This window comes from Octodon degus, unplaced genomic scaffold (genome assembly GCF_000260255.1).
Source record: "Octodon degus isolate 3935 unplaced genomic scaffold, OctDeg1.0 scaffold00331, whole genome shotgun sequence".
In the NCBI taxonomy this organism is placed as follows: Eukaryota; Metazoa; Chordata; class Mammalia; order Rodentia; family Octodontidae; genus Octodon; species Octodon degus.
In genome coordinates, this window is record NW_004524907.1 from 992129 (window position 1) to 1001603 (window position 9475).

Sequence of the window (9475 nt, forward strand, 5' to 3'; positions counted from 1 at the left end):
TGTGGTGCTGGGGGATTGAACTGCGGTCCCTGTGCCCTGCTTAGCTTAGCTTGTTCTAAGTAGGTGCTTTAGACCACTGAGCCATCTCACCAGCCCCCCCAGCTCTTTTTTACTGAGTATTTAATACAAGTCAGATAGTTTTATACACATTGCCCCGCTTAATATACAACATAGCCAGGGCTGGCCAAGTAGCTCAGGGGATTAAAGTGCCCGCATGCAGGCGCAGGGAAGCAGGGGCAGGCCCTGCCCCCGGGGCGCTCTGAGACAGCAATTGAGACTGGGCACGGTGGTGCGCACCTGAAATCCCAGCTCCTGGGATGCTGTAAGCAGGCAGATCACTACTAGTGCGATCTAGTAGTGAGACCCTGAACACCCTGTAGACCTTTCCCTAAAGTACAAAAAAAAAAAAAAAAAAAATCAACATAGCCTTTCTTCTGAGAATTTAAGACTTCTCTAAGGGAAAGATCATTATCCACATTTGCAGATAAGGGGCCTTAATTTACTAATTTGTCAGAATAACACAGGTAATAAGTGATAATGATATTAAGTGATAAAATTATGATTGGAGTCAAGATCTCTTTGATGCCAGTGGTGGCGACCTATGACCCACGTGCTGCAGCCAGCTCTTACCACCAAAGCCTCCAAAAGGTCTGCGCCACCGGTCTATGCTCTTAACTCAGCAGTGGATCCTAACCCACTTGTGCCCATCGGCCACTGAGGGTGAGAGAGACAAGTCGTGATGGCTTATGAGGCAGAGGCGCAGATGCAGTTAATGATAACCAGCAACAGCATGAATGGTGCCAGTAGGAATAAAATAGCTACTTTAAAAAAATAAAAAGCTTTGATATTTTAGAATTTCTAGGGGCTGGGGAGATGGCTCAGTAGGATAAGCGCTTGACCAGCAAATGCAAGGATCTGAGTTCAATCCCCGGTTCCACCAAAAAAAAAAAAAGAATTTCTACTCATCAGCTTTCAGGGCAAGATAGCCAAGGCTACTCCGGATGTACTTCACAGCCTATTTCCTAGCTGCCATCTACTTCTTCAACTGGCCTTGAACTAGTTCTCCTGCCTCGGCCTCCTCAGTGCTGCGAGTCTAGGCACATGCTGCCACACCAGTCTTCAGAAGCTAGTTTTTTATCAAGCACTTACCATGTCCAAATTTTTTGCATACTTGATATCTAATATAATCTAAAATAGTTGTATATTTAATATCTAATGTAATTCTCACAACTATCTTATTATTAATCTCATTGGAGATGTTGAATAACTTTTCCTAAGATCCTAAGACACAACTAGTAAAGTTGTTTTGGTTGTCTTTTGCAGTGCTAGGGACTAAATCCAGGGCCTTCATATGCTAGGCAAGCACTCTACTGCTGAGATGTGCCCTCAGCCTAAGATTCATTTTATTTTATATTATTTATATTTTTTGAGTCAGGGTCTTGCTATGTAGGTCAGGCTGATCTTGAACTATGTAGCTCAGGCTGGCCTCAAACTCATAGCAATCCAGCTACCTCAGCCTCCTAAATACTGGGATTACATGTGTGAGCCACTACACCCAGCTCTCAGCATAAACTTCAAGAATTTTACCCTTAACTACTATGCTATATTTTCTTTTGCCATTGTCTACTTTTTGTTTTTTATGTATTTAGTACAGGATCTACAGGGTCTCACTACACAGATTGTACTTGTAGGGATTCTCCTATTTTCAGTCTCCCAAGTGCTGGTTACAGGCGCGCACCACCAAGCCCAGTCTCAATTGCTGTCTCAGATGCCAGCACAGCATGCCAGGGGTCGAACCCCAGCCGCTGCACTCTGCCTAAGCAGGCACTCTAGTCCACTGAGCTATCGGGGTGACCCTAGTTGTATCTTTTTCAGTAGAACAGAAAATTTTTTCTTTAACCCCACTCTACCTGTTTCATTTTCTGAATAACATTCTTTCTGCTTGTATGTATTCTGTACTAGGTAAAACATGTTCTTTATATATTTTTAATTGCTTTAAATTTGGTCATGCATTCGCATTTATGCCTGAATTCACTTCACAGGCAGTTCTAGAACTACTAAATTCATTTGTAAGTTGTTTAGAATTTGTAAGGTATTTCATAGAAATTAGTAGACTCAACTCACTTTAAAGCAAGCATTAATTAACTCCAATATCTAAGAATGATTTTCAAGTTTTCCCCTTGCTCTGGTGTCCTCATTACTAGTAGAGCTCTGGAAGGGAAGTACAGCAGGGGTGGCTGGGTCTATTTAGCCCATTGGGCCTTGCATCAGCTCCAAACTCCGGTAAAACCAAACACCCTGTTGTGCTGTTTGGCCCCTTCTCAGGCTAATACCCTGAATCAAAACGTTGCCAGGCATGGTAGCACACTCATCTGTGACCCCAGCATTCAAAAATAAGGCCTGAGGGTCACTGTGAGTTTGAGGCCAGGTTGGGCTTCACAGTGAGACCCACGGTTAGCTCCTGGCTAGTAAACCATGGCCACAGTTCTATGGGGTAGCCCTGAGCACACTGCTTCTGCACTAATTTTCTCTCTTCTGTTCTCTCACCTCTAGTCTCAACCTCAAGCCCCTCCACTCCCACACAGGGTACTCCTCTGTTCAGGGCATAAATCCAACCAAAAATCCAGCGAAACGTTGAGAGATTCAGGATAGCAAACTGCTAAGCACAAAAGCAACCTTTAGCAATCCTAGCTGCTCACCTTGGCCTCCTTGTCCCTACAAGCCTCGATGAGATGCTCCATCTTCTCTTTCAGCAGCTCAGCTGTTTTCTCAAACTGCTCAGAGCGACTGCGGAGCTCCCTGGCTTGGCGCTCCTGCTCAGCGGCCAGGGCAGCCAGGTCCCCACTGCGGCGGCGCTCCTCGGCCATTGCCTCCCGAAGCCGCCCCATTTCCCTGCAGGCTGTGTTATACTTTTCCAGCACATCCTTTAGCTCCTGGCCCCAAGCCTGGGCCTGGGCCACCAGTGAACTTCGAGTTTTCTCGTGCTGTCGTAGGGTGGCAGCCTCCCGGGCTCTCAGCTCAGCCACTTCCTCTGTGGCTTGATAAAGCAGCTGCTTGAGCTTCGTGATCTCCTGACTCTTCCCGCTCATCGTGGCCTGAACCAGCCGAAGCTCTTCCTCTAGTCTCCCGAGGTCTTGCTCCAGGGCTGCCACTTGTGGGGAGGCTGGGGCCCGTAAGAAGGGGCCTGGCTCCCCATCGGGGCCTAGAGATGCCTGCAGCCGCTGGTTTTCTTCCTCCAGCTGGGCCAGCACCTGCTGGGCCTCACGGTGCCTGTCCACCAGCGTGCTGATGCAGGCATGCAGCTCCTCCAGGGGCTCTGCCGCTGTGCCCCCGGCACTGGCTTTGCCCACCACGTCTGGGGGAAGGCAGTCCCACAGCCCCTGGAGGCTGCTGCTCTGGGAGGCCAGGCGCTTGCGCAACTTCTCCGTGGCCTCCTTCTCCGTGGCCAGTTCTTCGGTCAGCAGCCCCACACTCTTCTGCAACTGCTGCAGCTGGACCTGTGCCTCGGGCTTGGGCACAAACTCCCTTTGAAGCCGCTGGCTCAGAGACTGCAGCTCCCCCTGCAGTCGCTGCCGCTCTCGACCCAGCTCCCCCAACTCCTCCAGCAAGTTATTGTTGCTCCGTCTCAGCGCTGACACCTCCTTCTCCAGCTGTCCTGTTGCCAAGCCTCCGCCTGGGAGCTGTTCTCCAGGGGCCCCTAGAGGTTCTCCTCGGGCTCCAGGGCCCCTCCTCTTCTCCTCACCATGCTCTTTGTTGCACTCCGGGGCTGCCTTTGGGATTCCTGCCCTGGACTCTTGGACAGGAACCTCAGGCTTCACCTGTAAGCCTGCCTTTGCCCGATCCAGCCTCACCAGCACCTGCTCCAACCGGGCTTCCATTTTTTCCCAGGCAGCTGCAGCAGCCTCAGCCCGGGGAGTCCCCAAGGCTCCCTCCAGGATTGGTCTTGACAAAGCCCCTCGAGCAGCATCCTTTTCTCGCCACACTGCAGCCAGCTCCTCCCTTAGTTGTGCCAGGAGCTGGTTCATGGCTGCTGCGCCCACCGGTTCAGCTGCTGTGTCTGTTGTTTCAACCCCTGAGGCCTGGGGCCTCTCTTTCTCATCAGCAGGCTGCTGGCCAGTATGACTGGAGACAAGGGTCTGTCCTCCAGTGGTCAGTTGTCCTGCGGCCCTTCTGGGAGCCTCAGGCCCTGGGCTCTGGGGGGAGCCCTGTTCTGAGTGAGACTTTCCGTGGACTTCATGCCGCATCTCTCCTGGGGGTGACTCCTCAACCCCCGTGGCCTTTTGGCTGACTATGGCTGCTGCTTGCTGCTGCTTCTTTAGCTCTTGTATACGCTCAGCCAACAGGTCCAGGGGACAGCCTTGCTCCATGCCATCTCCTCCAGGCCGGAGTCTAGCACCCTGCCCTCCCGCAGCTCTAGGCTCTTGGGACAGAAGGAGCCCTAGCTCCTGCACCTGCTCTCGAATCAGGTTCTCCAGGCCCAAGTAGGCTGCAGCCTGTGCCTTACACTCTTCTGTCTTTTGAACTAGCTCCTGTTCCAACTGAGAGACTTTCTTCTGTTCTTCTTCATACTTCCACCTCCACTCTTCTGAGCATGGGTCTTCATCCTCCCCTTCTTCCTGCTCCTCCTCAGGCTCTGCTTTCCATGGGCTCTTAGGTGGGGAACCCACATGGGGCCCAGATGGAGAGGCCTATGGTGACATAAACAGAATGGAAGAGTGAGGTCATACTACTAACCTAGCTTCAGAGGACCTTTCCTCTCATAGACTATTCTAGTCCCCAAGAACTAGTAGGAGATGGTTCCAGGGAATTGGCCTAGGTTGAATCAGAAGCAGAAGAGGGAGACACTTTCTTACCTGGGATGCAAGATCCGGGTGTTGAACCAGCCTCTGACCTATAAGAAAAGACATGCTCAAATGACAGAGAAGACAGGCCACGTGCACTTCCAGCCCATACACGATCTCCAGACTCTCTCTGAGAAGAGCAGCTCTACAGTGTGATAGCTTCACCACACATCTTCCTGGTGGCTGGAGCTACACTTATTCAACAAATCCCTGGCTATACCGCAACACCACTGTCCTTTCTCAGAGATCACTCTTTCCTTCTGTTCACTATGCATTTATTGGCATTGTTCCAAGTGCTAGGACTTCCATGGTGAATCAAATGGAACTGGCCTGTCCCCTGAGGGCTTAGGTCTAGTAAGGAAGACTGGCCTACAAATCACACCAATGATATACAATTATGACTCATAAATTCTGGCAGTAGCCCTGGCCAGGGTTACCCTTAGTGAGAGACAAGGCTGCATGAAGGGGTTTGAGGTCATCTCATAGTGGCAGGAATAAATAAACTCAGCTAAGGTGACAATCCTTTGTTCCATGGATAACTTCATGGGAACAAATGGAATACTAGCTTTTGGTCTCTATTTTGCCATTACTAGAAACTTAACCAAAGGCCTCACACATGCCAGACAGGCACATCCCTAGTCCATTTTATTTTAATTTATATTATTTTATTTATTTCTTATTTGGTACTGGACATTGAACCTAGAACATTCACACTAAGCTACATCCTCAGTCCCTTTTATTTTCTCTCTATTTTTTTTGAGATTGGATTTAACAAAGTCACTAAATTGCTCACACTGAGCTAAAATGTGGGATCCTTCTGCCTTAGCCTCCCAGAGTACTGAGATTATAGGCAAGCATCACCGTACATAATTTTTTTTTTTTTATTTTGAGACAAGTTACCCAGACTGGACTTGAACCTGTAATCCCTCTGCTTCAGTGTCCTGAGTAGGTGTGAAGGAATTTTTCTTAATTCTTTGATTATTGCAGGGAATCCTGAAATTACAAAGGAGCTTTTACCTCCTCGCCGCCTCCGATTCAGGGCCTGGCGCAGCAGCCTCCAGAGCACTTGGTCTTGTGTGCGCAGAGCGTAATGCAGAGCGTCGTGCCCCCTGCTGTCCACCGCCCCTGCATCTGCGCCATGGCTCAGGAGGAGCTCAGCCACCTCGGCACTGCCTTTCTCACAAGCCAGAATCAGAGCGGATCTGTGGAGAGAGACAAATCTGAGCACAGGCCTTCCTCGCGGGACCCAGGAACTCTGGTTGTGGAAATTCCATCCGGTGGTAATCTCTGACTCAGTGGAGTGAGGACAGCAGATCAACACTGGCCAATGACAAAGCAGTGGGCCAAAACACAGCCTTTCAAATCTTATCCCAGGGAACTACAGCAGCAAAAAGCAGAGGAACAATCAAAATGGATTAAAAAGTCAATTTTTAAATCTTTTCTATATAGCATCAAGGTTCTACACATGCTTTTATTGGGAAAAAGGATCTCATTGTTTGGAGCATAGCTTGAAAACCAGTAAATTAAGCCAATGGCTCCAGTGGTATCCATTCTGCTATTGGGGTCATCTATGCAAGGAAGACAGCAGGCAGAGCCCTTCTAAAACATCTCTGGGAAGAAAAGAAGTTTCCAAGAACACAGACACCAGCTTGCTCTCTTCTTCAACACACACACAAATGCACACACGTGCGTGCTGCGCGCTGGCTCATTTGTACTCTTGTCAGGGTCTGCAAATTGGGGTAGGAAGACGGGAAGGCTCACTTGTCATCCTTGTCTGAGACATTGACTCGGGCTCCTCTCTGTAGAAGCTGGGAGCAGATAGCTGCATGACCACCCAGTGACGCGATCATCAGGGGTGTGCGTCCATCCTGCACAGAGTGTGGGAAGGGGCTTGTGAGCATCCAGGGAGGACCCGGGACTTGACACAGCCCTACCAACACACTCTCTCAACACCTCTCCAAAAACAACAACAACAAAAGGGTAGGGCCTGTTTCTTAGAGCTAAATAACTCCTTTTGGAAGATTAGAAGCTCTCCAAAAGATAAGGCTTAACTTCTTAAGGAAGAGGAAGAAGAGTGGAAGAAGAAAGAATGAGGGAGCAGTACTGCATAACCTCAGGTCAAAGAATTCAGCCAATCAAACTCCAAAGATCAGCTAACCTCCCCCTACAGGGCAGTGCCCACCTGACCACCTGATACTCACGTTATCCAGCACGTCCAGGAAAGCTTCGTGGTCACAGAGCAGGAGCACACTTGAGGCACAGCCAGAAGAGGCTGGGAAGGGTGGAGGCGGTTGGGTTAGGAGCAAGTATGAAAGTCCCCTACTCAGACCATAACCTCACATTTCTCTGGCCTTCAGCAGGGGGCCCAGGCTGTGCTTCCTGCCCTGCTCCTTCCCCACCCCAGGACCCCTGCAGCACTGCCCTCACCAGTCCCTGGCACACACCTGCCCAATGCAGTGGACTGCGGTTTTCTGCATCCACAGCATCTTCATTAGCACCATGCTGCAAACAGTCACAAAGGGAGGCAGTGTGAAGCCTGGCATGAACACCCTATCTCCTACTCCTAGCTGGGCCACCAATGTGCATGGGAATATGAGGAAGAATGGAGAGCAAAGGTTCTAGGGAGGCAACTACTCAGCAAACCCAGCCCACCCAACAGATGATGACAGCCTTGAATTTCGTTCCTAAGAAAAATCAGACAATAGGAAATAAGCATGTTAAGGAAAATGACATTGGAATTCGTGGCTGGTACTTTACAATAATAACTGTAAGATTTGGAAAGAGTGAGGAAGAATGAAAGTAAGACACATGCTTGATGGCCTATTGAGGTAACTGTGCCTTTTATACTTTAGAGATTTCTTTATACTTTGTCCACATCATTTTATGTGTATACATCTCTTTATGATACTTGACTATAAACTCCTCAAAACAGACAGAAGGGCTTTGGTTTAATCTAAACCCCTCTCCTCTCCCCTACCTGCCTGTCACTGTAAGTCTCTGCCAATGGCAGAAACCAACTGTCCCTGGCAATTCTGCTTTGTGATTTCCTTCAAAGGCAACATTAAACATGATGTCTGTTCCTGGGGATAAAAAGGGTACATTTGGCTAACTATTGCTTGTAACTATAATTCCAAGTTAGGAGAGTCTGAGCCCATTTCTGCCCTTTGTAGGAGTGGTATCCAGGGGCTGCTCTCACCTGCAGCAGGACCTTGACACACTGTGGCTGACAGGAGATGGTGGCCAAATGCAGGGCAGTGCTTCCTGGAAAGAGAAAGAAGGAGAGAGGAAGGGTGGGTGGCCCCACACACGCAGATGACTCACAGGGAGGGAAGGCCAGAGACGCAGAGATAATCAGAGGGAGATCAGAGAGAGAAGCTCTCAGCCACACAGGGCCAGAAAATCCTGTTCCCCAAGCACCTGGTTCCTGTGGTGAAAGTGAGAGTGGGGGTGAGGCATGCCCAGCTTGCAGGGAAGAGAGCCCAGAGAGGGACACTTGTCCAGGGCTTATGAGGAGAAGAGCAAGTGTCCACGCTCGTACCCTCTGGCAAGGCCCAGCCCTGGCCCCCGCTGCTGCTGTAAAGGGACAACAGCAGCACAGGTCAAGCACTCCGTGTAACTCACCATCCTCGTTCTTGCTGTTGATGTCAGCCCCATTCGCAAGCAGGATACTCAGACACTCTGTCAGGCCTTTGGAAGCTGCCAGATGAAACCTGCCAGGGTTAAAGGCAAAAGGCAAAAAAGATAAGTGGACCAGGAGATGGATGGAAGGAGAATCTTAATCACACTCCCTACTCCAAAGCCAGTCCCTAAAGCAGAAAGGAAAGTTCCTTAGGCTGACTTCCTGAGAAACAGCCATGTGGCCTGTAGTCAGTCAGAGGAAGCTAGAAGTAAGATCTACAGGTTTCAAGGGATTTCAGAGGACTACAAGTGTACCCAGGGGATACTAATTATCCACCTCTGAGCACAGAACCCTTGGTGGAACCGTTAGTGTCATAGAAAGAATTAGCCAGAATAGAGCAGACAGCTATGCATTGGAGAGCTGATTTGGGCAGTAACAAGGGACAATATTTTTTTATTGTTGTTTTAATCACTCCCTCTAGTCCTGCGACTCCCATAGCTACCACTTCATTCTTAATTTCTCAAGCACACACACCCTCATACTTGAATACTAGCGTATTTGTCTGCTGTTTATTTAATGAGCTGTACTTTCTTCTCAAGTCAGTGTTATGATCAAAATATGTTAATAGTCAGGAATGAAAAATACCCCACTGAAATCCAATGCATTGTAAAATTAACAGACACTAAATGAAATACATTTTTAAAAAATTAGTATGAGCTGTAAAGTGGAGAGAGCCCAGGAATACCTTGTTCCCTCATTTTGTGCTGTTCCTATTAGATGGCAAACATTTATTAATATGCTTGATATTTAAGACACCAATCCCTGGGCCTGCCATGCTAGCCACGCCCCCAGGGCGCACATAGATGGCAATTGAGACTGGGCGTGGTGGTGAGCGCCTGTAACCCCAGCTCTTGGGAGGCTATAAACCACCGGATCACTACAAGTAGATCTAGTAGTGAGACTCTGAACACCCTGTAGACCCTTCCTTAAAATACCAAAAAAAAAAAAAAAAAAA

The 9475-nt window shown here is 48.9% G+C and overlaps 1 protein-coding gene across 2 annotated transcripts in view; it reads right to left on the reverse strand.

The window, feature by feature from the left end:
• The window catches only part of Ankrd35 (ankyrin repeat domain 35), a 17988-nt gene that overhangs the window by 2009 nt on the left and 6504 nt on the right, over window positions 1-9475 (reverse strand). For both annotated transcript variants that reach the window (XM_004647840.2, XM_023708131.1), the window contains 8 exons: window positions 8463-8551; window positions 8038-8102; window positions 7286-7343; window positions 7043-7113; window positions 6603-6709; window positions 5859-6043; window positions 4854-4891; window positions 2700-4688 (listed from right to left, as the gene is read on the reverse strand). In XM_004647840.2, coding sequence (XP_004647897.1) covers window positions 2700-4688; window positions 4854-4891; window positions 5859-6043; window positions 6603-6709; window positions 7043-7113; window positions 7286-7343; window positions 8038-8102; window positions 8463-8551 — 2602 coding nt within the window. The remainder of the gene's footprint in view (window positions 1-2699; window positions 4689-4853; window positions 4892-5858; window positions 6044-6602; window positions 6710-7042; window positions 7114-7285; window positions 7344-8037; window positions 8103-8462; window positions 8552-9475) is intronic.